General features: G+C 51.7%; 2 protein-coding genes across 3 annotated transcripts in view; both read right to left on the reverse strand.

The window, feature by feature from the left end:
• DNMBP (dynamin binding protein) overlaps window positions 1-11,096 on the reverse strand; it is a 34,078-nt gene extending 22,982 nt beyond the window's left edge. For both annotated transcript variants that reach the window (XM_066191138.1, XM_066191137.1), the window contains exons 1-3: window positions 11,047-11,096; window positions 2,476-2,654; window positions 150-272 (exon numbers count right to left, since the gene is read on the reverse strand). In XM_066191138.1, the coding sequence (XP_066047235.1) occupies window positions 150-272; window positions 2,476-2,620 (268 nt within the window). In that variant the 5' untranslated portion in view covers window positions 2,621-2,654; window positions 11,047-11,096. The remainder of the gene's footprint in view (window positions 1-149; window positions 273-2,475; window positions 2,655-11,046) is intronic.
• A 3,168-nt stretch (window positions 11,097-14,264) lies between these two features.
• On the reverse strand, window positions 14,265-26,397 carry CPN1 (carboxypeptidase N subunit 1). The gene is made up of 9 exons (XM_066191141.1): window positions 25,993-26,397; window positions 22,963-23,159; window positions 22,137-22,292; window positions 21,509-21,691; window positions 19,920-20,031; window positions 19,081-19,220; window positions 18,695-18,794; window positions 17,126-17,244; window positions 14,265-15,281 (listed from the first exon to the last, which is right to left on the reverse strand). Exons 1-9 carry the CDS (start codon window positions 26,213-26,215, stop codon window positions 15,150-15,152), a joined length of 1,362 nt encoding a protein of 453 aa, XP_066047238.1. The 5' UTR covers window positions 26,216-26,397; the 3' UTR covers window positions 14,265-15,149.
• Window positions 26,398-27,812: the final 1,415 nt, after the last annotated feature.

Below are 27,812 nucleotides of genomic sequence, written 5' to 3' on the forward strand. Positions count from 1 at the left end.
TGGATTTGACATGACCCATGTCATGAGGAATTAGGAGATTCACCTCTTTCTTCTGTCACTCTAGGCAGGATGTTGTGACTAGGTTCATCCATCCAGAAGGACAGGTGAGGCTTTTGAGGTGCAAAGCAAAGAAAGAGAATGGAGATTACCTCTCTGCAGTGACAAGCTCCCTGGCTCTTGAGAAGTGAAGTCATTGGTACAAACAAACAGTTTTTCTCCCTGCTTCAAAGGGGGAATATCCACAGGCTCAACAAAGCTGCTAGGAAACTGCCCTAAAAGGAGAATGAGTTGTCAGCAATGAGTCTTTCCTGTGACCCACCACCATCTCCACCCGCCTTCCAGATTCTGGGATCTATTCATCTTGTTAAAGGAAAATACCCAGTTACTCTGGGTGCCTCAATAGCCTGGTGGAAGAAGAGTGAGTTTGGGAGTCAGGAATTCCTGGGATTTTAAGTACTTAAGAGCTAACAGAGAACAAAAAGCTTTGCGTCCTTGGCTCGCTCCAGGCAACCACAGGCTGTGTGCATTACTGGGACTGTGCCATCAGCATGGAGCTTCCAGGAACAGACATACTAGGTTTTCTCTGCCCTTACTGCTTCCTTCCCAACTCAGACCCATGGTGAGGACTAAGAGATCCAGTAGTGCTGGATCATGAGACCAGTGTCTTCTGAGTGGGCATATCCACCTGGTGCTGCTTCCTCCATTGGGCTTGGCCCCTGTGCAGTCTCAGCACTGAATTCAGCTGCCATACTCAGGATGGCCACACCTGTGAGTCTCAGACTCCGTCACAGCTTCAGCACTGCTGGGACTCCAGGGATATTCCCCACTTTGTCATTCTGTGTATTTGTTTCACCATGGCACATTTGTTGGCCACCCCATGATACCCATCAGACGCTAATTTCAGTCCTGAGAGCACACAACATGGCAGAGCCCACTGCAAAGGCCACTAAAAATGTCCTTCTTATATAATTTGAGGCAAGGGGATATGATGAAGCATGGGCTAATACCACATCCAGCATTGCCTCTGCGTGACCAAATATTTTCTAATAAAACCTGGAAACCCCATATCCTAGACACCCTGAACTTTACACTGTGTTTAGGCAATTTGGAATTTGCTATACTCTGCTGCTCCCTTCACAGTTTTAACCAACTCTCTTTTTCCTTATCTTAGCTTCCAGCTCTGCACATGGAAACAACATAATGCTGCAAGAAAGGAATTACTATACATGAGTTACAGTAATTATTCCAGAGTAATGAGTACTAGGCTGCGAAACCTCCACAGCTTCTATTCCAAAGTGCTTTTTCAATTCCCTGTAACTTTAACTTAGAAAGCTGGGCAGAAAACTACAGCAGCTGTTCCAAGGGAAAGCAGGAATGTAATTGGGTTTTGAGTTAAAGGACATTAAAAACATTCAGTTTGACTTTAGCGTGTTTATCTTTGAGCTATGACACACATCTGTTTGTTATTCCTTAAGAGCTTCATCTCCTATTGAACAACCTCACCAGTTATGCTGGGAGACAAAACTCTGTTGAAAACTGCACACATAATCCTTGCTCAGTGACTTCAGCAGCAGCAACAGGATCAGGCTCATGCTCATTCAATGCCACTTATCAGCCACATGGAGCACAGGAGGGAAGTGCTCCTGACACCTTTGTTTCAGACAGTAGACAGCTTGTGGCTGTTAGGAGAGACCAGACTGCTCCTACAATACCAGCCCCATCTCTACAGCCAGGGATAAAATCAGTCCCACCCTCCTGCTGAAGACAGAGCAAGGCTTATGCTTTGAAGTGGCCTGGCTTTCATCTCCCCAAGAGCTCACACATCTTCTTAACATCAGGATTAAGATGAGAAAGAGCTGCCTAAACAGAGACTATGAGACTCTTGGTGTTCCACTAAGAGGATTCTGCTGCTTCAGAGGTTTCTCACACCCCCCTAAAAGTTTAAGAGACTTGCACACCACTTCAGGCACCTAGATATTGATGGCAGTTTGTGCAGGAAGATGCTTTGAAGCAGAAAGGAAGAAGTGGGGCTGAGTCAGAGGGCTTGGGGGGCACACATGGTCACTGTTGTTCTATCTCCACTGACAAGGTCACTTGGACTGGTTTCCAGAGTGGATGCATTTCCACTCTCAGTGCATCTGTTTCCTTTAACCTCTTCCACTGCCACAGCAGGTCAGCAGGAAATGGGCAGTCTCTCCACAGAGACTGGAACAACCAGTATTGTGAAGCTCCTATCTCCTCAAGAAATGACTCTCCACTAACCTCTCTCAAAAAACAACACACAAGCTGTCTGAATGGTTGACACAAAGCTGGCAGGAGACCAGTGGCAATTTGCACTCTCAGTCACAATCAAAGTCAAATGAAAGATTTAGTAAATCAAATCAGGTTCTTCCCCACCAAGGGAAGATGTGTTCATGAAGTGGACATTTAGCTGGCACCTCTATGGACCCACGTGCAGCAATTTCCAGCTCTTACCTGTGACACCTTCTTTCTTGCCGAAGAGCCAGAACTCATCCACCACAGCCAACACCTCGATGACATCTCCCACAAAGAGGGGCAGCTCTTCAGAGACGCTGGGACAGAAATCAAAGACTGCCCGCACCACGGAGCCAGCCTCCATTGTGCAGGGTCTGAAGGCAGGTCAGCGCCTAAGGCTGAGACAGTGAGAAGTTTGTCAGCACCCAGAAACACCTGAAATTATCACACATAGGCTCAGGAAGTAAAACTTTTCCTGAGCACAGAGGCAGATGTGGGGAGATCCTGCCCTGAGCTCCCTGCCAACCCCTCACCACATGCTGCAGGAGCCAAGGGGCTGCAGCAATGCAGCCCCCATGGTCTAACCCCCCTTTTCCCACCCCTCTGGCTATCTCTGCAGGATCATGTGTTTGTGTTGCAAGAGGGGGGACAAGCAGCAAGAAATTTGGAAGTGAATTCCCGTCAGGAAGGAAGCAAGAGGAGGGGAGGAAGCTTAGCATTTCCCTGACATGTGGGGCAGGGCTCAGCCTGACCGGGCCTGATGGGCAGCCAGTACTACACAATTGCACGTCCCACCACACATTCTCTGGCAGGATGGGCAGAGAAATCCCCCTCCCCATACACCACTCACCGCCACAGGAAACCCATGCTGAGCCAGCACCAGAATTCTAGCCCAGCAAGAGAAGGGGCACAAAGTCCACTCAGGCAAGCTCCTGCCACCATCCTCATTCTCAGACTTGACTGGAAATACCCTTTCTGCCTTCTAGGTACCTGGCTCAGACATCCCCTGGGTGGTCTCACCATGATTCTTGGCAGAAGTCAGACTGAGATGAGGGTGCAGACCTTGTCCAAGGCTCTGGGAGCCAAGGCTGAAATTCCTCTTGGCAAGAGACTTGAAAGCAGGCAAAGACCTCCTCATCAAGTGCTAAGTCCTGGATTGCCCCTTCCTCTGGAAGTGGCTAAACTCTTGACTGAGAAGGACACTCAAAGTTGAGGACATTCTTCTGTATAATTTCTGCTTTTCAGCCTCACTGTCAAGGAAATACAGCGCACCAAGGCAGCAGCAGTGCTACAGCTTAAGCTGCTCCTTTGCCTTCTCCCAAATTCCTCAGGAGGGGAACAGAAAGGTTCATCCATCCAAAGCAACCAGAAACTAAGATTATTCCTCACCTTCACCTCAGAGGTGAAGGTACAGGACAGCACTGCCAACACCTCTCCGCGGTGCTTTCCAAGCCTTGCCCTCTGCGACGCTGGGACATCGGCGTCCTCCCCACCAGCCCCCTCGGCACAGGCTGCTTTCCTCCCACATCACAAGCAGAGCGCCTGCTCTATCCGTTTGGACACGGCTTCCCTGCCATGGGACCCGTTCTCCCCCCTTCCCAGAGCGGCTCCAAGTGCTCAGTGAGCAGCCCCGCTCCAAGCACCGCCCAGCCGGTGACACCCGTCCCGTCTCAGCACGGCTCGTCAAACCCCCTGCCCAGCAAAAGGCAGACAGAGCGCAGTGACAACGCAACAAAACGCAAACACACGCCTCCCCCCCCCCCCCCCCGCCCAGGGGCACCTTTCTCTGTACAGCCACACACAGCCCACCTGAGCCCCGCAGAGTCAGGAAGAGGGGACGCTAAAACAGGGAGGAGAAATATGTCCCTGCTAAACGAGGTGCAGCCAAGTTCCAGTGAGAGTGCCAGTGGGGGATCCAGCCAGGGAAAGGCTTTCTGCTGACGGGACCATTCTGTTTATCCAGTCCGACTCACCTCCTGGGAACAAAGCGGGTTTGTACTCAGCAGGAACAGCTTCCTCATCACGTCTCTCCCCGCCCCCAGCCATTTCTCTCCTGCAGCCAGCATGCTGTGCCCCTGGCCACGCTCACCTCTGCCATCCTGTCTGTCTGTCACTCCTATTGCTCTCACTGCTTTCCCCATAGCACGCGGGCTCCTTGGGACACAGGCTGTCCCTTTGTCACCAGCTTTGTGCTGGCTGTACAAACAAAGAACCCAATATCCAGCAGCAGACAGCACTCTGCCACCAAAAAGAGATGAATGGACTGGAGTGAATCAGGAGCACAAAGAGCTGCAGTTCAGGATAGCAGAAACCTACTGAGGCAGAAGGAGTAACAGTATTAAAAACATGACCATGTGGAGCAGGGAAAAAGACGGGAGAGCCATCAATTAGCTTGAAAATACTAAAGATGAGTAAGGATCCTTGTGCTGTCTGAGGTGGGGTGGCTGGGGCATGCTGCTGCACGTTCTTATGGGAACAGGAGCAGCAGCAACAGGGGCAGCAGCAGCAGCAGCCCCTTGCAGGCACCCCGGCTGCCCTCCGCCCCCCCCAAACAGGCTCCTAGGAATCCTTGCCATACTCTGAATATTCAAACTTCACAGCAGCACTGGACAAAGAGGGAAAAACATATTGCAGGCATAATTGCTGCCTTGGGGTAGTTTCTCCAGGAGCACATGATGGTACAGTGAGATTTCTTGTATGTCTTCTGTCAAAGGTGTAATGTAAGAATGGGCAGAGTATTGCAAGGATTACTGCATGTGTGCTGCAGACCCAAACCCTGGCTTTGCTACAGTCACTGGGGCTGAGAATATAGCCCAGCCACTGATCCCGCCCATGAGAATAGGAGTGTCACTTCCTTTAATACACCTGCAGCCTGGGGGACTCATCATTAAAATGTGCAAGATTTTCCAATGAGATGAAGATAGACAGGGATAGGCAGGACTGCAATAGTTCCAGCACGTATATATTAATTACAGTTATAATAAACCACTAATCTATTCATGTCCAAAGCATTCCCTGAGAGGCAGCTTGTAAGAAAGCGTGATGCAACTTCTGAAACTGCCAAAAAAATAATCCCAACAGGCTCATGTTCCCTCAGCAGTACCAAGAAGAGCAAGATCACTCCTTGACTCCGTTGGAGTATAGACAGCATGCCCCTATATTTGCAAGCAGTGAATCTGTCTTGTGGTGTTTGCTTGCTCGATTACATGAATTGAACACAAAATATTAAGTTTTCCAGGACCTTGGCCTTGTTTTACTCCTTGCAGTGCTGCCTGCCAACAAACCCCCACCTAGAGAAGGAAGCCTCCCAGCATATTCCCGACTGGAAACTTACTGAGTCCAACTCTTCAGGACCCGAGCGTTTCCCAGATCCACCCTAGATCTGGTGAAAACAAATATTCAGCAACAGCTCACGCAGAGGCTCCAGAAGGAAAAGCAGATTGCAGGGAGAGCAGCCTGTGATCCCCTCTGAGTCACGGCTCCTGACAGCTGGCCAAGCACCTCTCACCTCAGGGATGGGTGATCCTTGCCTGTCAGAGGGAAGGAGGGAGAGCTGTGCCACAACTGAGTAAACGCTGTGATTTCAGGCTGGCAGAGGTCGGGACTGTGGATTGCAGGACTCCTGCCCCCACCCAGCAGCAGACCCGCATCCAAAGAGAGCCTCACTGTGCAAGTATGAAGCTGTGGAGCAGCAGGAACTCGCCCTGCTGAGAACACACTGGCTCTGTCTCACTGCCTGATCCCACACAAACCAGGTAACGTGTTCTTGGCGCCCGACCACAGCCCGCCTGGTGCCAAGCTCTGGGCCTGACACAACAGCATTGTGCAGCAAGGCAGAGAGTGGATTCCCAGGGCATTAATCACTCCCCCCAGTCTGCATGCATGCATGCTCAGCACACACTAACACTACCTTCATGGAAGACTGCTTATCCTATTTTGCTGTTAGCTCTGGAGTGTGTCTGGTCCCGCGTGGGTTGATGGAAGGAGGGACCAGAATGAAATGATAGCTATTAACTCTGTTACAATATTGTTTTGACATCTTCAGCACAGACTGGGCCAAGTCACAGCAGCCAAGAAAAGGCATTTACACATAGACTCCGACAACTTCTTCTATCCCTCCTCTTTTTGCAGCTGAAATCGAGCAGGTTAAAGAAATACCAAATAACGGACTCACCAGCATCAAATATAATTGTCAGACACTTGCTAGAAGTACCATCACTTAGATGGAGGCTGGACTACTAAAGATTCTGAAGCAAGGATTTAAGCACTTAAGAGATAAGGCAGCAATGTGAAGAGGCCATTTAGGCTGATTACAAGAAGTATTAACAACCCCAGTAAAAAGGGAGACCTAAAGGGTTTGAGGGCAGCTAATCCACTCCTATCCCAAAGCACTGCTCAGACCATGAGATAAAAACCAGTAATGGATGGATGCCACAAATTAAGCAGCAAGGAAACCAAACTTAACAGGTGCTGTTGCCACTTGTTTCTCCACTAAATAATACATTCCAGCTTCTCACTCAAGAAGCAGCACTGTTAGAACTGACTATGGACTGTATGACTGCACTGTAACTGAAAAACTAACATTTCACCAAACAGACCAAAACATGCTGTGTGGGCTTCCACAGGCACACAGGATTTGCACAAGAGGGAGAAGTGTATTCTTGTCCAGTGGATGTCTTAATCTCTATAAAAACCTTAGAACCGGCATGAGCTGTAGACCAGGAATGGTCATACTCCCAGAAATGTACAAAAGACAAGCTGGCCACAAAATTACTAGAGAAATTAATATTTAAAATATTAAACAAATGCTGTCAGTGAGCTTTTTAAAAATGGAAAAACACCTTGCATTTCACCTAGGTCTTTTCATACCTCCTTCCACTCATTGTAGCTCAATGTCTGTTCACTGAAAACACAATCTACCTCCAGTGACAGAGATACCCCTCAGTTCAGTGCACCCTCCAGCTGCTGGGACTGGCTTTGACAAGAGATCTGCTGCAGCCCTTGCTGCGCTCGAGGCTGCAGGATCAGTACCCAGCACACAGTGGGAGGAACCAGCAGTTACGCTTGGCTTCTCACACCACTGTGTCAAGAACAGAAGCTTACTAACTACATACTAAGACATTTCTACCTTTTCCCTCTGTTCCTCCCTGTGTTCTCCAAATCTGCACAGCCCTCCTTCCCTCCTCCATACCACAATGCATCTGCACAGCCTGCCCAGTCCTCATTCACACTTCCAGGATAGGACATTATCCGCACAGCAGCACGCCCTGACTGCTCCCACCAGCCTTCAGAGCTGTGGCCACCCACACTCCCCCTCCCTGCTCAGAGCAGAACATGTTACTCTGTAAAGCTCCCCGAGGTCCCTGCTCGCCTGCACATTCCTGGGTGGAATAAACAATACCCCGTTGAGCCAGGCTGCCTGGGCCCCAGCTGGAGATGATGCCAATGTAGGGACTGTGGCTCCAGCAAATGCAGAGCTGATCCTATGAATGCCAACAGAATGGACAACGCAGCAAGCAGGGCAAACCCCCAACAGATGGTGCTGAGGAGAAGAGCCTTCTCCCACCAGGGAAAGGCTCACTCTGCAGATCACTGCAGCTTCTTGTTAGGACATGCTGCTTGTCTCAGCAGATGCCAAAGAGTCCCCCAGCTGAGCTTCACACAGTGGGAAACATGAGGGCTCTTCTGCACTCCACCTCCTAACACCACATGGCTCCCAGGAGGAAGAGCAATCTTCTCACTCTAAAAAGAAGTAGCTTCTTTTGCTTTGTCTGTGACCTGATATATCAAAAATCATTGATATGAACACATTTTTGACTGGATCAGTGACCCCTCAAGAACCAGGATTATCAAGTAAAGGGCTGCTTAAGCAAGCTCTGGCCTCCCACCACACCTGTGTGGCACAGGAGCTCTGCCCTGTACCAAACAAGTCATTCAAAACACTACTCTCTAGCAGGCCTCTGGCTGTCAGTGTTCTCACCTGCTCTGTTGCAGGACATGCCTGAGGGCAGGCTGGTGGTGTTTGTGTGGGTTAAAAGTGGTGTGGCAAAGAAGCAAGAGGAGCTCGTGCTGAGCCAGACAGCAAGCAAATGACAGTCATCTGGAAACTAGAGCACAGCATCAATTTTTAATGCAAAGCAGAACACCTTGCCACAACATGTAAGCAAGATGACTGTTATGGATATTTAATCTCTGGCAGTGGGGTCCCAAGCATGCAAAGGCCAGAACATCAGCTTGGGAGATGAGTTTCCCAAATGCTGCATGCTGTGGCAGCAGGTGCCTTACAGACTGTGTAACAAAGTCCTGTCTTCTCCCACCCCCAGGGGCATGGTTGTGTCTCTTCCCAGTTTTGCAGACAGGCTAAAACGATACAACTTAGAACAAGGAACAGATAAAACCCCAGGAGCAGAATCATCATTGCTGTGCAGTACCTGTGGCTGGGCTACAGGTGGTAAGAAGCATACAATTACAAAATTAGTCATTACACCTTGAGTACTTATCCAAAACAAGTTGAACTGGGGCTGCAAGGACATTCCTTAACAGTGTAGCACTTGATTTTGTACTCTGAACAATATTCTTCAAGGTAACTTTTGGACAGAAGCCCATTATGATGCTTTGGTTGCTGGGTGGGAAGTCCAGAAATCTGGAAATTACTGGAGTTTGACTTGGAAACTCTTCTTTGCTCACCACCATTCCTATTCTGTAGTGTTATCTCCAAAGAACCTCAGTCCCCCGCAGGGACTCTGTGGCTACATGGACCTCTTCCTTTCAGAGTCCCTAGGTGTTTTCTAAGAAGGAAGCAATAAATTTTATCTCCCAACAGAAAGGTTCTAAAAACAAGGCAAAGTAAAAGCTGTGTCACTCAGAGGTGGGGTTGAGCAATGTTATTAGAAATATGCTTTCGCTGGAGGTTGAGGAGAAATGATCAGTTAAGGCAGTGAAGTGCTAAGGTAAGCACAGCTCAGGCTGTCCCACCTAAGCTCACATCACCACTGTCACAAAGTCCATCTGAAGTCACCCACTGCAGGGACACCTCAACTGCACTCAGAATCCCAAGAGGTCATACAGCCACGGTTCCTATGACAGCTGGCAGAGGTGGGGCCCTGTAAAGCTCTGAGAATCACTGCTTTCCTCTGCCCTACTGCTCAGCTCCTCCCATCCCATTATCAACAGTGCTTTAAAATTGTTGTATGTTCGTATCAGTTTCTAACGTCACTGCTAATTCTAAGCAGAGCAGTTGGAGAGAGAACTGAAACCTTTGGCCCTGACAGAACAGAGGATCTCACGAACAGAAAGTGGAGGCCAGCTGAGAGCCGTGGGCATTCTCAGCGCTGTGGAGGCCTCACACACAAGCAGGATGCATTTAGACACTGCCCAGCACGACTCACAGCCAGAGTGACTCAAGATGAGGGGGATGATGGTGACGTCTTGTAGCACGCTACAGAGGCTGTATTTGGCAAAGCATCTGCAAAACTGCAAATTTTCTATCTATGAACTCTTTCAGATGAAGAGATAATATCTCAGTGGAAGCAAAGGAGAGAATGGCAGAGGCAAGGGAAAAGAAAGCCTTTCAAGAAGAAATTGAAAGTTAAGGAGTCATGACAAACCTCAAAGCAGACATCAATGCTTATGACACAACTTGAGGATTCCCAGGTACTACGGCAAGGAGAACGAGATATGAAAGGGCAAAAGGGGGGAGAGAATTTCAAACAGCAGTAACAGCAGCAGAGATGTTTGAACCCAAAGGCCAAATTGCATCAAGGACAGGATCAGCTGAGGTTTGACTTAGGGTCAGCAAAAGGGACAGCAGAGGAGCAGCAGCTACCTCTCAGAGTATGCTGAGGGTGACCCAAGCCTTCATCCCCTGGCAGGGCCACTGGAGGAGACACCTCCAGTTCATCTCTGATAAGTACAAGGCAATAGGGTCAGGCTGCCAGTGTTGCAAGAGGGATTTGTATTTGCAAGAGTGAAAACAAACAAGGAATTCTTTTAAATTTCTCTTCAGAGGCTGCCTTGAACCGAGTGAATGCCCACGGAGGAGCACCCGGGACAGGCACAGTGCTGCAGCCTTGACCTTCTGCTCTCTGTGACCAACAACTTGTGCCACCCTCACGGGTGCAGCAACTCCAGACTCCCGGTGCCAAACCAGGATTATGTGGGACAGCTACATAATTTCTGAAGGGCCAGGTGCTCTTCTGCAACAAGCTGTCCAGGCAACGCCAGCGACCACCCAGCTGCCTGCCTGTCTGGTGGTGACCACCCGGGTTACCACTGCCTGAACCGACACGGCTTAAGAGACACCACAATCCCAATGTGGGGAGAGCCGAGCGGCTCCCGCTGTACCGCACAGCCGCTCCACGCTGCCCAGGTGCCCGAAGTGCTCCCAGGGCAGCGTGGGTGCTGTGGGACGGGGCACAGCGCGCACCCAGCTGGGCACGCAGGGCTGCAGGGTCACACGCTGCCCTGGCGCGGCTGGCACGAGGGGAGCGCGCCCACCCGAGCTCGCAGCGCCCCAGCCTGGGGCACCCGCGGCCCAAGGCAGCCCCCGGCCCAAGGCAGCCCCCGGCACACGGCAGCCCCCATGCCCGCGGCGAGCGGGGCCGGTGCGGAGTGCGGGAGGCGCCGGCGGGGCGGGGGCCGGGCCGCGCCGGGGCCCGGCGGAGGCGCAGGCCGGGGCGGCCGCGGGGCGGGGGGAGCCGGGCGGGGGTGGCCCGGCGGGGCAGCAGCCAAGCCGGGCAGCGGCGGGCGGGCAGCGCCCGGCTCCCCCCGGCCGCTCCGGCGGGTCCCTACCTTCTCCCGGCCCGCTCCGGGCGCCGCGGCCGCTCCGGCCCTGGGGGTCCCGCTCCCGCCTCCGCCCGCCCGCGGCCGCCCAGCCCCGCCCGGGCCCCGGCCGGCCCGGCCCCCAGCGGCCGCCCCGCCGCCCGGCTGCCTCCGCCCGGCCCGGCTCGGCGTGGTGCCGCTGGGAAGGCGGAGCTGCTCGGCGGGGCTGGCCCGCAGCCTGGGGAACCCGGGGCCCCTGGCTGACGTGGGGACTTCGCCCAGTGCAGCACGGCGCGGCCCCAGGCTGCGAGGCATTTTCCCCCGGCGGCCCACGGCGACACCCCGCCGTGGGGCACAGCGCCCAGCCGGGTGTCCGTGCGGGGACACGCGGTGCAGACACCCCCGTAGCCTCCGGGCTGGGCCCGGCACTCGTGCGCCGTGCACCGGGCCAGGCTGCTGGCAGAGCACCCGAGAGCCCGGCGCGGAGCGCAGCAGGCAGCTGCCTGTGCAAACCCTCTTCTGCTTGCCCACAGAGCGCTGCCGCCTCGCACACGCTGCCGGGGCTCCCCTTCCCCGCTGCTGCCTTGTGGGAATCTCGCTGTCTTGTCGGCTTTGGCTTTGGCAGCAGCTGACGAGTGGGTCTACACTGTCCATCTGGTGCAGTCTCAGCTTTGGCGCTAGCAGCATTGGCTGCTTAGATACATTGTAAGATCATGCCAAAGCATCAAGATGGAGAAAAACAAATAGCTCCCTAGCAGAAATCCATGACAGAGAGGGCCAGTTTGTGCATCACAGAGGATCTGGCACACCAATTATAGTAGGACCCGCGCTGGATTTCCTGGCAGGCTAAAAAAAGCCTCCATGCCCCAAGGGATACCATCCCTCAGCATCACGTTGTAAAGCCCCGAGTCTCTATGTCCCCCTGAGCAGTTACCACTGTTTGGCACTTGTTTGTGCATTTAGCTACATTTCTCCATAGCAACCACACAGATCTCAGCTTGACTTGCCACCAGCCAGGAGCGGGTGTGCGGAATGCTCTCAGAGTCGTGTTGGTAGGTGCACAGGCTGGGTGCTGATTCCCGTCTGTTCTCCTGAGGTGGGGACCGATACTGCTGCCATGGCACGATGCCGTGGGCAGGGGGCCTGAAGCTGCACAGGTGCTCTATTCTTTGCAGGTGTGGATGCTTGTAGATGGTTTACTGGTGCAGAAGACTGGACACCAGTCCCTGCCACAGGGCCCTAGATGTCCTCTGACCCAAAATTTCTGATGTTCTTGCCTGCCAAAGAAGGTATTGAGCATTTTTCATCATCCCAATCCCTCCTGCAGCCTTTCAGGTCACTGCCATGACCAACTCTCCTCTGCTGACAGCCCCATCCAAGCTGCTTATTCTTGAGTTCACTTATTTGTATTTTCCCTTTTCTGCCTCCTCTGTGCCAGATACAGAAATGAGAAGGCATTGCATGCAGAGTTCTATCTGCCCTCCTGGTCCTCCCAAGTTCCTCACAGTTTTGCTTATAAGAATTTTGATTCATTTTCCTGGGCCTGGCTTCACTTTGTTTAACTGTTTTTCCAGTGTCTGCATACAATTCTGGTCCTTTCATCTCAGAAAGGTTAATAGAGAATGGAAGAAGGTTTGGAGGCAGGCGGTAAGGATGCTCAGAGACATGGGAACAGACTGTACAGTGAAAAACTGTAGGCTGGGACTCTTCAGCTTGGTAGAAGGACATACTTTGGGAAAGAGGTCTACAAAATCATGAGTGGCCCAGAGAAGATGGGGAGGATAGACTGTTTGCTGTGTCTTCTGACACAAACCTGTCAACTGTTTTTGCTTTGACTGAAGCCTCAAAAGCAAAACAACAGAAATCCCTGTCCTGCAGATGTTACATCCAAAGGTTGTGCCCTTTTTAGCCCAGGCTTCTTGCAACACCGGGGGCGAAGCTCATGGCAAGCCTTCGGTGGGGGTATGCTTAAAAATCCTGCCTCAGAAACATTTTGTAACCGTGTTTACACGTGGAGAGCTCAGCCACGGCCAAGTGGAGCTTTACCAAATTGTTCAACACAAAAATATTCAAGAGCTGGGAAGAGAATGAGCTGGACAAATGCCAGCCCAAAGAAAGAGACCTCCAAAAGATTGTATCTTGCAGGAATCCTCTTGCAGGGGAAAACGCTCGCGACTGAGACTGATTTTTCTGCTGCACTGCCAACCCCACAGCAGCCTGTGAGGGTGAGTGATATGCCCTCCTGGGCTGGTTGTCCTGTACTAGGGAAGGAATCTCCCTCCTCCGACTCTGCCCTGGAAAGTGCAATTGAGACGGTCCCACATTTTCCTAGGGCCACAAGAGGGCAACATGAGAGCACCCTGCAGCCGGCAGGCTCAGCAAGACGGCCTGGGACACTGCTGGGATGCAGGCATCACGGGCAGCTCTCAGCATCACCCTGTCCAGAGACCACCCAGCTGAATTAACCAGATAAAGGTTGCTCCTTGGGAGCTCTCCTTGCTCTCAGCTCCATACACATCCTCAGGAGTCAGCGGTCAGCTCAGCCAGCAGAGTGCTGTAGTTGGAGACAGCAATGACTTCCTGCACATGGGCCAGACAGTTGGTGACAGCAGACCCCTCCAAGTGCTGCATGTGGCCAGGCTGTGGGATGCAGGGTGCCCTCCCTCGTCCTCCCCGCATGTCCGCCATGAAATCTCTTGGGTGAACGTGCACTGACATGTGGCTTCTAACAGGAGGGTCCAGCATCTGCAGTGATGCTGCTGGGCTTGGCCAGTGGAAGAGGTGTTAAACCACACAGAAGGTGGAGCATCTCAGCCTTGCCATCCTATTTCATTTCCTTCTGCCTGAGAGAAAAAAAACACAAAAACCAAAAAAACCCCCAAAACCTTCCCCCAAAAACAAAAAACAAAAAAAACCCCAAACAAAAAACCCAACAAAAAACCAACAAACAAATAAACAAAAAACAGAAAAAAAAAAGAAAAAAAAATTGGAATTCAACTTTGGCTGTGACTGCTGAACTGGCCAGTGTCTCCAGCTCCTACTGGTTTCTGCAGACTAAAATCACTCACAGCCACTGTTAAGAGCATTACCATTCCGTGCACTTTTTTGCAACAGCCTGTATAATTAACCTGCAAGGGACAGCTTCCTCTGCCTTTAGAAGAAAAGACATGACAGAGAAAGAGCTTCTGTTAGCAGGCAGAGCTACAAGAGCGTGTGTGTGCTGCTAATGCTGAAAATGCCACCAGCATCTTGTAGCAGAGACAGAGGAGGACGTGATGATGAGGGGTGAAGTGCAGAATATTGCTTCTGCAGTAGGGTGGTACAGGTTGCTCACAAGAAACAAAGAGATGTTTGCAAAAGATGAGAAGCAAAGGAATGTTTGGGGGACACTTTTTTGACAAGCTTTAGACAAGGAGAGAAACAGCGTAACTGACAGCTGTATGGTGGAGACCGGGATAACCACCCAAGGGAAAAATAAATCACTGGGGCATATAGATGGTACTGTTTAACCCTCTGGAGTTATTTTCAATGAAGAGTGCTAGAAAGGTTTTGCCTGCTTTAGATATTTTTACCATGGAAATAACCAGCTTTGTTTCTACTCTTGCTTCCACTCCAAACCTGCCCACACAGCCTAAGCAGCATTTTAAGCCTCAGCCTGTAGTACTCTGCCTCACTGAACTATGGATCCTTTCTCTCCTAACCCAATTACAACTCTCACAGCTTATGCTGTACCTACACAGCACAATGCTGGCATCAAGTATCCACACTCCTCCATTGCATATTGAACCAAGGTTCAGGGTATTTCTCTCAAAGGAACGTCCAAATAACCTGGCTTGGACTTCTACTCATCACCAGTTGTCAGATCTCACCTAGATGCTTCTGTGCTCAGAATAATAGTTTGGGTTGGCTAGAGCAGACCCCTCAGCAAGCCTACACTGCCCAGGGAACTGTAGCCCAGGCACACTTTGTTGTGAATGACTTCACAATTTGCTCAAGGATTAAATACTTCCTTGTTTAATAACCTGATAATTTTGGCTAGTTTCATGCTGGACTGTTTGAAAGTTCACTGGCTGGAGTCATCAGCCAGGCCCCATGTAAACGGCTTCCCCAGCTCTCAGCCAAATGAGCTGTCCTCATCTTTGTGTCCCCCGGCGGGTGGCTCTTGGCACCACCTTCTTCTGAAGGGCTTTGTTGTTCATACGTGTGCCTGAGGCTTTACGCTCCGCAGGCTTTCTCACCACTTCTTGTTTGAGCTGGAAATGTACCTGGAGAAAGAACAAAGGTAACTGCATTTAACACCGTGTGAGCTCTTTGCTGGCTCAGGGGTCTGCGGGATCTGCCTCTGCCGCTTGCCTTCGAAGATGATTCTGGGGCCAAGTCAAACAATAAGGGGTCTCAGCCATTGTTAAAGGCACTCAGCCCTTAAAGCAGCTGTATTTTTTTTCCTCCTGTGGAAAATGTACTAACAATAGACTATGTTTCTTATGCAGAGTGGCTCCTGTGGCAATGCAATGTCCTAGGATGGTTTGGAGGAGGACCTATGAATGGCAAGGGACTGAGCTATGTTCTTTATTCTCCTTTTCTCACCAAAGAGTAGAGACATAGCATTGCTTTGCATCTCTGTGAATATTTAATACACACAATGGTTTGGGACAGACAGTTCCTTTTCAATTGCATCTTGTTAGTTTAATCAGTATTTCAGCAACCAGTGCTTCCACTGGATCCAGGAAAAAAAATTTGGGAAAGAAACCTCCATCCACTACAGCCACACAAGCAGGTACAAGAGGAAGAAGGAGACAAAGAGTGTGCAAAACACAGCATCAGAAAAATGGGGAATGGGGAGGACATACAGAAAGTTGAAACTGGAATGGGGCTGTATGGGCTTCTTGAGGGAGGGATGGGGTGAACAATGAGTACAGGGGGTGTTGCAGAAATGGGAACAGAAGGGCTGCTGTGAGAGGAGATATGCAAAAATCAGACCTTAAGGGAACAAATCAGTCTTCTACAGTAACACTGTAAAAAGAAAATCTGTTTTAAAAAGGAAACCCAAAGAGCTGGGTGCTTAACCTGGCAAAACAAAGGACTGGGCTTGACAGCTCCCTATAAATACACCAGGGAATAAACACCAGGGAAGAAAAGGAGCTATTTAAAGCACAACTTTGGCATAGGAACAAATAGACATAAACTGACCATAAATAAATTTAGTACGAAAATTAGAAGGTTTCTAATCCTGAGAACAGGGCAGGTCTGGAAGGACTTCAGAGGCTGGGCAGAATGGGATGAAGCGATGAAAGGTGGGAGAACAACCACAATGTATTTACAGCAGAGCCTGACCAGAGTACATACAGTGAAGCAAATGATGTGCCAGGATGCTTGCAGATGGGGTAGGGGAGGGGGTCCCTGCTGGTCCTTTGAGGAGCCTGCATCTCTGATTCCACCATGTTCACAAGGCAACAGCAGGGGCAGGGATCACCACCCACTGTGTTTACAACCGATTTCTACTTGTCCAGCCAGCGCTCAGAAAGGCACCGTAGGAGGCACACCAGTGTCAAGAGCACTTCATTTCCTGAAGGTGCTTGGCTGTTCTTTATTGGCATTCAGTTTCCATTTGTCTTTGCTGCTCTCAGCAAAAAGAAAGGCAGATTTCAGCCTCTTGCTATGAGTTTGATAACGTTTGGACCCAGGCAGAATGCAGAAGATAGCAGAGTGCTGAAACCCACAAAGCTGGGGGGATAACTGAACCTCAGGGAACAGATGCTCATCCTGGAGAGTGAAAAGGATGGAGGGAGAGCTGAAAGGCAGCAGTTCCAGTCAGCCAGGAGCTCACCCATGGCCAAGAGGCAGAAGGACACAGGAGCGGGTAAGGCAGCCCAGTGCAGCTGTGAGGCCTCAGTAAGGAATTGAAAGGCACATGGCATTGTCTTCATTCTGTTCCCTGCTATGAGCTGTGTGGAGCTTTGTCTTCCAAAACAGATAACCTATAGCCACTGGAAATGCTCTACATCCTATCTCTTTTCTCTGTTGCTCACTAAACATCCCCCAGCACATTTCTTTCTCCCTAGGGTGAAGATATTTTGAGAAACCCTTGTGACTATGCAGCCTGACTCACCAATGAAGGTGCAGCTGGGCCCACTGTTGTTGTCACTGTCAGGGGCTGGTACCCCTCTGCAGAGGCTGTGACAGTGTAAGTGCCAGGCAGCAGCAGCCGGAAATAATCCCCCATATCACCTGGAACACAAGGTAGGAAAAGAAAGCACTCAGGATGCTCAGCGAGCAAAGTAAAATACATTCCAGTAATTCTTGCTGAGTTACTTCCTCTAGGAAGCTTAGCCTTCAAAACCCAGATTTTTTTTTATTTTTTTTTTCCCCAAATCTGCTGGCTACCTCAAGGCTGGATCCACATTGGTACATTGCAAGTGATGCCTCATTAGTGCCATGGAGGAGGGGTCAGTCTGCAAGTAAAAGCCAAATGAAGGGGGACTGTACAGCAGCACTGGCCACGCCTGTGTAGGGAGGCTGCAAAGATGAGCACTTGCCAGTCAGATGACAGCAGACCTAAGGACAATCACAGCTCCAGTCTGACTCCTTATGCATAACACAATCTATTTCCTGCCATACGCAATTTTGCCACGTTTGGGTTAGCAGGTTTTAGTTGCTCATTAGCTCAGTTGCTCCCCGATTCCCTGCTTAAGAAAGCCCCAGGAGCACTTTGACAGACTGTGCTCTGGTGTGCTTAGGGACAGGAGACAGCCAACAGTAACACCACATTATGGATTTCTTTGGAAATCTGAGTAAAAGCCCATCTATGTAACTGGGTGGGTATTGCAAATTGCTTCAGGGTGGATCTGGGAGTGCAGCTTCACCATGAATGTGGTAGAGCCCTGGCACATGACAGCAGTTAGGCTCTGAAATATCCATCCTTGGGGTCAGTGAGAATTGGCTGGAGGGAGCAGTAGCTGATCAGAGCCAATCCTGGGGACAATCTCGCTCCAAGCTGGACAGGAGACTTCAGAGGGCACTTGGCAGCCAGCTCTTCTGTGATTCTGTGATTTTTTCCACAGACCCATTTCCTATGCAGATTGGAATAATAAGTACCAAATATTAGTGTTACTGACTCACAGACCTATAGCCAGGAGGAGCTTCAATGATTTCATGGTCTGACCTCTGAAGAGCTGTAATATCAGCTCTTTTCTGCAGGCAGCCTGTTATATTCAGTCTGCTTGGAGGAGGGTGTTTATGGAAAGGAGGTTAAAATTGGCCAGCAAGGGAGAAACAATCACAACTTGGATAAAGTGGCACTTCATTCTCAGTCTAAACTTGTCTAGTGTGAACTTTCAGTCTTTAATCTTATTCTTTCTTTTTACATCTTGTTATTTGCTATCTTCTGTTTCAGCTCTTTGTAGATACTTACAGGCTTGAGTAGATTATCCCTTCAATTGTCCCTCCCAGATAAAACAGGAGCTGAGCTTCTGAAGTCCTTTACAATAAGGTTTGCATTCCAGTTCTTGTCTCTGTCTTTCCTAGGCTTTCCTAAGCCCACCCTGGTCAAGGATCAGGATAAGGCACATTTCTCCCAGCTAGTGTCTTTGGGAAGCAAACCACGATGGCCTCCCATATTACAGCCTCGCCTGATAACTTCACCCACATATTCCGACAGGTAAAGGGATTGACAACCCACCAGAGGTGATGTCGTGGCTGATTCCCTGGACAGAAATCACTGCTCCTGCAATGCCGTTATTGTTCTCATCTGATACCATCCCTTTGATGCCCTGGTGAACCTGCAGGGAGGGAGACAGACTGATGGTTTAAGGGCCCTCCTTTGCTCAAAAGGGTATTGCTGAACAGGGCAGAGCTTTGGGGACAACCTTACCTTTCCCTGTACCCTTGGTGATCCTGGTTGTCCCCACCAGAGCCAGTCTAGGACACAACAGCTTCCCCAAACGCCACCAACAAGAGCACCCCATGAGCTCTATAACCAGCTCCCTTCTGTGCCTGGTGCCTACTGGTCCCCTACCACCAGGGCCCATGGGGATCTGCAGGGGAAGGATCTAGGTCTCCCTTTACCTCTTCAATGAAAGCAACAAGGGCCTCCCTGTTGGCCATCCACTGCCGCTCCAGGTCCTCCTCAGGGGGAAACTTATTGCAGCTTAGCTCCAGGGTGATTTCAAAGCAGTTGGTGTAGAGGTAATTGAAATCCTGCATGCCTGGGAGAGAAGAATAGCCTATGGCCAGGGCATGGCTCCCTTTCTATTCCCATGTCACAGTCATCCTGGCCTGTCTTTCTTTGACCAGAACTGTCTCACTCTCCTCTGCACCACAGGTGCAGTCTCCTCCCTGCATGACAGTGCAAGTAGAGACTTCTCCACCCATGCAGCCCTCTGCTTGTAGCTGCCAACTCTCTCTTTCAGCTGGATCATTCACCAACCTGCCTTCAGAAGCCCAGGGAGGTTGGGTACCACAAGGGCCTATATTTCTCTTCCAGTTCCTCTTCAATCTTTTGTCTAGTCTTATGTGTTGATTTTTTCGGTTTCCTCATTGTGCCTTTTTTGATAAGATTTTTCAGAAACCAGCAGGGATTCCCTTTGGTCTTTTGCCTTCCCTTTGGTCACAGTTTTGGGTTTTGATGGAATTACACTGTAGGATTTTCAAATACACTAACAGATTAATGCTTCCTTTGTCTAGAAGCACACAGGATGAAGGTCTCTGCAGACCTTGGCTATTTCTGTGGGTCTTTCCCAAGCCATTTCAAGTACTTCCAGGCCATTTCCTGGTCTGAGATACAAACACCAGAATGGTGTCTGGTAATGGGCACAGTCCTTCCCCAGCCCATCCTGTCCTGAGGTTTCTTGTCTGTCTCCTCATTTCTTTTTGCTGTGGGGGGTGTTCACCTGCCCAGCTCTTACCTTTGCTGAGCGAGTACCAGGATGCCCCATTTGTGATGCCATCAGCAAAGTAGTCCCCACAGTTCCAGCCCCGGTGCATCCAGCTGTGGGCATATGAGTAGGTCTTGGCCAGCTAGAGGGAGAGCAGCAAGTGGTCACTGCTCCAGCCCCACACAGCTGGAGAACCTGCCTGGCTCTGGACAAAACATGCTCCTCCCTTTGCTGAGGAGCATGGGAGGGAAGTCAGACAGAAGAGAGTTTCTGCATTTTACTGCCACAAAATATAAGATGAGGTGCCCAGAGCCTCTACAAGATGTAGGCAGATAAAGGTGAAGGAGGAAGAGCAGTAATCTGGCAAACTGGAAGCTTGTTGATGGTACAAGTGGCTTCTGCCCTGCTTGTGCTGAGAACAGGGGGAGCAGAGGGCACTGGACCTATGCAGGGACACTTGGCCCCATGCAGCAATGGCACTAACGGGGAAAAGATATACAAAGGAAAGTAACCACTATCAGTCCTGGCAAATACCAGATATGTATCAGGGACATTTGGATTAGGAAAGAGTTTGGGCAACTTCTGGTTCTAGCAACGATTTGTTTGTTGCCCTTATTAAGATTACTGTTTATTTTTAGACATGAAGGCAGGAGTAAAACTGGGCTGCTGCATCCAAAGCCAGTCCTTTGCGTAAGAGAGACTGGCATTTTATTTTCTAAGGCAAACTCTATACCCTTGTATTATGGTTCAGATTCCAGTGTAATATTCTGTCAGCAGGAAAACAGTTACTTCTCCACATTTCTGAGTCCTGAGGCCATCTGGGTATCATTAGCCTATGCCCCAGACTGCAGCCTCTGTACATCTGGGTCTGAGCACGGCCATGATCCCAGGAGGTCCTGACACGCCTCTACGGATTCTGCTTCCAGAGAAGGCTGAACTCCAGCCTGGACTTATTTTTTCTCATTAACTGTTCTGACATGGACTTACTTTTTTCTTGTGCTGGGTATTTCCCAATGGAAGCAGTGACTGAATGCATTGTTTTCTGGGATAATGAAGAGAAACCACGAGCTTCAGCTAGCACTAACAGGATCAACAGCAAAGACTGATGCATTCCCTGATGTCTGATTATGCTCCTGGAGCCCTTGCTGTTTGTTCCAGTTCTTGTTCTTCACCATCCATAAGCCCCTACTGAGCACCCACCTCCCTTATCCTGGTCTCAGCAGGTCTCCAGTCACTTCTCTAGGAAAGAAACCCTGTGCATTCTGAGATGGTGTGGCAAAGCTGGGTGCAGCTTTCAGCTTTGGAAAAGCAGGTTGTTATTGAGTATAGCAGTGGTATTTGGGTTATGGGGAACCCAAGCACAGCATGGACAAGGAGGGGGCCCCTGAGGGTTAAGACTGGCCTGTCCCTATGGTGGGACTGGATCACAGGGTGGGACTGTCCTGACTTGGCTCCTGAGCCAGTGGCTGGCAGAAATGCTGTAGTCTGCTAATGATTATTTCCAACACGTTTCTTGGCTCAGCTTCTGCATGACGCAGTGACCAGAGCTCCCATCCATCTTTCACTCTGCACCCTGCACCCTGCCAGGGAATGTCCTCACCCAACGTGGCCGTGCTCACCTTCTGAAACAACTTATCATCAGGAGTGGGTGTGTTGACCGTGCGCCGGTGGCTCCTGAACCGTTGATCCTGGGACTTGTCATAGGGGTAATTTGCCACCACTGCTCCACCATGCAGATTGGCCGAGAGCACAAAGTTGTAGCTGCTGATCCACTGGATCACAGCCAATGTCTCTGGCTCCACCTGTAAGGAGAGGAGAGAAGGACACAGGGAGAAGAGACTTCAGTGCCAGCTGCTGCTCCATGCCAGGCTGTGGTATGATTAGCCATGTCAGACCCTGCCCTGCAATGTGTCTGCTGCAGCTCTTGCAGCTTCCTTTGCTCTCCACCAGCTGCCCTGATACACAAAGCAGCTCCCCCAGCACAACCCCAAAACCTGAGGCACAGGTGTTAACCAGCATGTGCCACTTCCTCTGCCCGATGCACTGCAGCCTGCTCCCCCAGGCTGGCTGTGATGTCAGAGGCAGAGGTGCAAGCTGTGATATGAGACCAGGATTGCATAATTTCTCTGCAGTGGAAGGCTCAGAGAATGACACAAGCACTGTGCAAGCCAAAGGACAGTGTATTTGCTTGCATGCTGAGACAATCTAAGAGGATGCTGTAGCTCTCAGGGTATCCAAGATTGGTACCTGGCTTTTCCAGTTGTCAGGCAGTGGGATGTGGTGATTTGGCCCGCTGATTTCCCTGCTGTAGTACATAAGTGTGTTGAGGTCAGGGAAGTTGCGGTTCAAGTCCACTCCATTGGCATTGTTCCTCCCTGTCAAGTACCCATTGCTGTCTGGGCCCTGTGGGGCAAAGGTGCATCACAGGGGTGAGTCCAGGTTGGGTGCAGTCCGGTTGGGTATCAGAGAAGCAGAGACTGTAAAAGCACTTCAGTGCCTATGAGTCACAACATGTGTTATTGCTGGCAGGACAATAAAGAGTATTGGTACTGACAGGGAAAATCAATAAAAATATCTTCATTTTCCAGGGTGACAGAGTAAGCCACAAGACAAATAAACAATTTGCTTTAGCTGGAGGAGCCACAAATATCTCCCTGAAGTCTAGCAGCACAAAGAAATGGGTGACTTTTTTTTGGAGGAGGACTAGGGGGCTTATTTCCCCCTGCATCTCTCATGTCCCTGCTGGCTTATGACAGTGGCATTCAACTGTCACTTTTCCAGTCTAGGGTAGGGGATTTGCAGTGACCCTCCTGTGACAAATAACTTCTAAGGAGAGTAAGACAGGTATAGGAAGTCTTCTCCACCAGCTGCCAAGGTCACCTGTGGCAGGAAACACAGCGTGAGCCCTTGGTAGGGAGGTGAGAAGCAGCGACAGCAGCTGACAGTGACAAATTTGGAAGGGCATGAAGAGAAAGGATTCCCCCTCCTCCTAGCTGGAGTGAAGAGGATCCCAAAGGGATCTGAAGGGTTTTCTGCCCCTACCCATCCGGAGGAGGTGATCACTGCCTGGTACCTGCTTGGCAGCCACTTCGTACCCGTCGGGGTTCATGGAGGGCATGATGTGGATGCGCGTGTCGTGGATGAGGTGCGTGATCCGCTCGTTGCCCCGCCGGTACTCCTCGCACAGGAACTCAGAGAGTTGTAGCAGCAGCTCACGGCCCAGCACCTCGTTTCCATGCATGTTCCCAACATACTTGAACTCTGGCTCCACTGGAGAAAGCAAGAGAGTGACACTGTCAGCCAGGGTTGGAACAGGGGGGCAGAGCAAATGCCTACCTCAGGGAGCCCCCGGCAAGCCCAAGGGACACCCAGTAAATGGCATAAAATGACCTTTTCCCTTGGAAAATGCAAACTTCAGTGAGGGAGAGTGGCACAGTTCTCATATGGGCTCTGCTTCATTTTGCCACAGCACCCTGGGAGCAGCTCAGACTCTCCTCCAGGTTGCTTTGGGTCCTTGGAGCACACAGGACGAGCATTTGCTGGTGGTTTGGTCTTGGGTTGGTGAAAGGCAGCACAAAAGGACTAGGGAGCACTGGCAGGATTGCCCTGGGCTGCCAGGGCCTCACAGCTCTGTGGTAGATGGCCGTGGAGGGGATAGACAGTTTCTCCCACCTCTGCTTTTCTACATTTGCTCTCAGTGTCTCTCACCAACATGGCACATTCCTGACTCTGCATCTCCTTCCCCTTTACCTGCCTCCAAGGTCAAGGTTAAGGCCCTCCTCACCCTCAAGGGAAAAGAGCCTGGAGAAACCCTCAGCAGTTGAGCTGAATATGGATCAAACTGTGCCTCAGGCAGCTTCAGTAAGACCAAAAGGTCTCTTGCCACTGACTTCTAAAATAAGGTCTCAAAATACAGACTTGGGAGACCACAGGCAGACAGTGCCTGGAACAGGACTTGCTGCTTTGCTGAAGGAGAGGCAAGACATGTGAGGGACAGGTTGTGCTTTCCCAGAGAGCCTTTCAAAGCAGCTACTTGTGGGAAAATAAAATGTCACATTGCAGGCTGGAGCCAGCATTGGTAAAATAAAAGACAACAGGGGAATTAAGTTAAAAAGGGAGTCCGACTGTCACATGAAAGAGTCAAGAAAAAAAGGGGTGCTGTTAGAAATGTTGGCTTGCCAGATCTTGAGACTCCCCTTGCACCATGAGCTTTCTGGCCACCAGTAGGGATAGACTTGCAGTGGCAGCATGCAGCCCTGCTGCCAGATATGATGTCCACCAGGATCCCTGGGGTAAAAGGCATAACATCCCCAGATTGTGAGCTGCTGCTTGCAAAAGTTCATGTGCCTTTGCTGCATTAAAGACACACAAAAAAAAAAAAAAAAAAAAAAAAGAAAGAAAAAAAAAAGTCTAATTTTAGCTAAAGATTTTGCTTTTCCATGTCCTTTGATTGCTTTGTCTCACAAGACACCAGAGGTGGGCAACATATTTTGATCTTGTTAGATATCAGGGACATGAGAACTGATTTAGTGAGATAATCCAGTTATTAAAAATACAGAAAAATTCTGGGCATATGTGCAGCCTTAAAAAAAAGTAAGGTTTTAGCAAGGATTCTCTGCTTTGTTTGAGTCTCCAGCAGGATTTGTCAGTCTTTTTCAGTATGCAAACCTCTAAACTTTATGTATATTGACACACAAGCTCTAATTACTGCATGTAAGTCCATTGACTCTGAGCTTGCTTTTCAGAATTACTTTTCATGTCCTTCAAGGAAATCCACAGTTTTCCAAATTCCTCATGCTACAAGCTGAATGTGCCAGCCTGACAGTGCCCATGCTACAAGCAGGGCCACAGGTCCATGCTGCCTGCCGGGGACAGAGGAGATGTGAGTCATCTCCTAGAGCCCTTCCAGCTGCTTTCATGTGGTTCTGCAGGTCTAAAATCCAGTGGTGCACTGCCAGTGCCCTTTGCTCATTCCGTGCTTTGAAATCAGCCCTTGCTGCACTGTGGAGGTGACCCAGATGCCCTCAGTGCCACACAGGTTTCCCAGTGCCGAACAGGGCTGTCACAGAGGTAGTCAAGGTGGGAAGCCTCCCATCCCACCTCCTGGCACTCCTGGAAATGATACTAAGGGCCACACGACTGCAGCAGTGTGCCCCCAGTGCAGTGCTGCCAAGTATGGGGTGCTGTGGGGTTTGTGGGGGGCTGCTGCGCTGCGGGGTGCACAGGTTCTGCACACCCCTGCAGCCCTGGTGGCAGTTTTCCACGTGAATAGGCTGCCCGCACTTGTCAGCCCCTCTATTTAACCACATCAACCACGACTTGAAAAGGCCAAAAATCCTGCAGAAAGTAGGGAGAGCTCCGTCCTTATCTGCAGCTCAGGGACACAAGGCAGGGATGCGAGGGAGTCCTGCGTGCAGCCCCCCAGGCTGGGGAGGCAGCTGCTCTCTTCAGCCCCCCCAGAGCACCTGGCTGCCAGCAAGGTCTGGCTCGGCAGCATCCCCAAGCTGCACAGGCAGCAGCTCAAGGGCCATTGCTGCCAAGGTTCCACAGGGCCACGTGGCAGCAGGTGGAGATCCCCGAGACCCGCCTGTCACTGAGGCTGCACTGCCCCCGGGGCTGGGAGGGCTGTAGAAGCCCAGCGCCCTCTCTGCCGGGGTCCCTGCTGGCGGGGTTTGCCGTCTGGAGGTGGAAGGGTCGAACGCTTTCTCTCCTGTCACTACGCGCAGCACAGGGCAGAGGGTGGGTCCTTGCCTGAACAACACTCAGGGAGGGAGAGTGCGGTAGTGCAGGTGGGGTGCTGGGATGGACTCGCCTGCGTTCTCGCATTAGCTTGAGCTGAAAACTCAGAGCTCCGTCCAAAGTACGATCCTTGGACGCTGCAGCCACGCAAGCACGGTGCATGGCACGGTGTATGTGTGCGGGCTGGGCGAGCGCGTCCCGGGGCTGGCTGCGGGGTCCCTGCCGGAGACCCGGGCACTGCCAGGAGTCCTGCCTGGAGAGGGAGACACCCGCCACCCCCGTGCCCCAGCAGTGCCGCGTGGCAGGGAGTGTGCCAACGAAGCCCGTCCTCTCCGAGCCGCTGTCCCCGTCCCCACGTACTCACGGGGCTCGTGGATGCCCGGGTAGTCGCTGAACTCCAGCACGTAGAGGTGCCGGCCCTCGACGCTGCGGCCGATGCTGTAGATGCGGGTGACGTAGGGGCACTGGCTCTGCACGCGGAACAGGGCCTGCACCAGCTCCTCGTAGCGATGGTGGAGGAAGCTGAGGGCGGCCGCGCCCTCGAGCAGGAGCAGGGCTCCCACGAGGGGCCGCAGCCACCGCGCCATCCTCCCGCGGCGCTGGGCGCCCGGACCAGCTCCCAGCCGCGGCTCCCTCCCCGCCGGGAGCTTAAAGTGCAAACTCCAACCAGCTCTTTCCAGCTGCCGAGTGCCAGCCCCCTGCACCTGCGGGCGGGGGGCGGTGGGAGCGGGGCGCGCCGGGGCCCCGCGGCGCAGGAATGCTCCCCCCGCCCGCCCGCCCGGCCCCCGGCGAGCCCGCTCTCCCCCGGCGGAGAAGTTTCCCCCCCGCTGCAGCTCACTTATTAACTGGACAGCAAACAGGCCCCCGCAGCCACTGGCTGTCACCGCAGAAGAAGCGCAGGGCTGGAAAACTGGCTGCGGAGGGCGTCGGGGCTGCCAAGCGCACGGAGAGCGGCGGGCGGGGGAAAGGAGAGGAGAGGAAAGGAGAGGGGGCTCCGGGCGGGGGTGCCTGTCACCGAGCCCTCTCGTGGGGCAACAGCCGAGGGGGATGGGGATAGCGCCGGGGCGGCCTCGCTGCCCGCACGATTCCCGCAGCCCTGCCCGGCCCCTGCCTGCCTGGCGCGGGCAGCTCCCACCGCTCCTCGCCGGAGCCCGGTCCCGGCTCCGCGCCTCCTCTCCTGCCCCATCTCCTGGGCAAGCGGAGGAGGCACCGCCGCGGGCTCCGCGGGTCAGTCGGCCCCTCTGCCCGGCCCTGCTCACCCGGCGATCCCATTGCTCCTGGGATAAACGGAGGCAGGGACTGACTGCATCGCCCTCGCCACAGCTGGCTGCCCAAACTGCCGATCTAGGATGGTGCAGGGGGAGGGCAGAGCGGCGTGCGATGTGGTGCAGGAGTTGTCTGTTGAGCAGGAACCATCACGGAGAGCTCCGCTCGAAAGCCTGGTATCACCCCGCCCTGCTCTGGAAGAAGGCATGAGAAAGAGCTCTGTCAGGCACTGGGCAGCGGGACATTGCTTAACTGAGTAAAGACAAATGAGTGTCCTGCTGTCTGCTGACAAAGGGCTGCAAACTGTTTCTGGATATAGGCGGATCTGGTTCCTCACCACCACTCTGCCACGCTTATTCCAGTGGGCAGCAGACGCCTCACCACTGCCAGAGGCAGCCTTGCTTTGCAGTCTTCCAGAAACTCCAGCAGCCTAGTGGCTCTGACAGAAGTATTTACTAGGACAACCCTGACACAGAGCGCAAACACGAGCATAAACAGCTGAAAAATTTACCATCAGGGCTGGACAGGCCAAGAGAAAGGCTCCCTTTGGTAACATGAGCATGCTATTCTGCTTTATCCAGGCCGTGCTAGAGAGGAGCTCCTCTGGCCATCAGTCATGGGCTTCCCAGGATACTCAGTGCCATGCCAAACATTTGCTTTCCCTTCAGCCTTGCAGTGGATCTGCGCTGCATTAATCTAGTTTCTGTGTCAAGGGTTGTTTCACCCAGCAAAGCATTCTCTCTCAGTGCTCTCCTACCTGTTCTCCACATCTGCTTGGGCTGCTGTCTTTCTACCTCAGTTTTCCATGAAGAACAGTTGTAAAACCATGGAGTCCCTGTTTATAGCCTCTAGCTGCTGTTGATAGCCTCTGATGCAAACAGTACAGGCTGGTGGTCAAGGCACACGGATTGCCTGCTT

Source organism: Chamaea fasciata, unplaced genomic scaffold, assembly GCF_029207755.1.
Source record: "Chamaea fasciata isolate MVZ Bird 193981 ecotype frontalis unplaced genomic scaffold, bChaFas1.0.hap1 SCAF_9, whole genome shotgun sequence".
Lineage (NCBI taxonomy): Eukaryota > Metazoa > Chordata > Aves > Passeriformes > Sylviidae > Chamaea > Chamaea fasciata.

What these genes read in the sequence shown, in the direction of transcription:
- CPN1 (XM_066191141.1), bottom strand. Translation starts at nt 26,215, where the DNA reads ATGGCGCGGTGGCTGCGGCCCCTCGTGGGAGCCCTGCTCCTGCTCGAG. An exon ending in ACGAAGTGGCTGCCAAGCAG is followed by an intron (nt 22,293 to 22,962) that starts GTACCAGGCAGT and finishes TTTGCCCCACAG; the next exon opens with GGCCCAGACAGCAATGGGTA. An exon ending in ATGATAAGTTGTTTCAGAAG is followed by an intron (nt 20,032 to 21,508) that starts GTGAGCACGGCC and finishes CTCTCCCTCTAG; the next exon opens with CTGGCCAAGACCTACTCATA.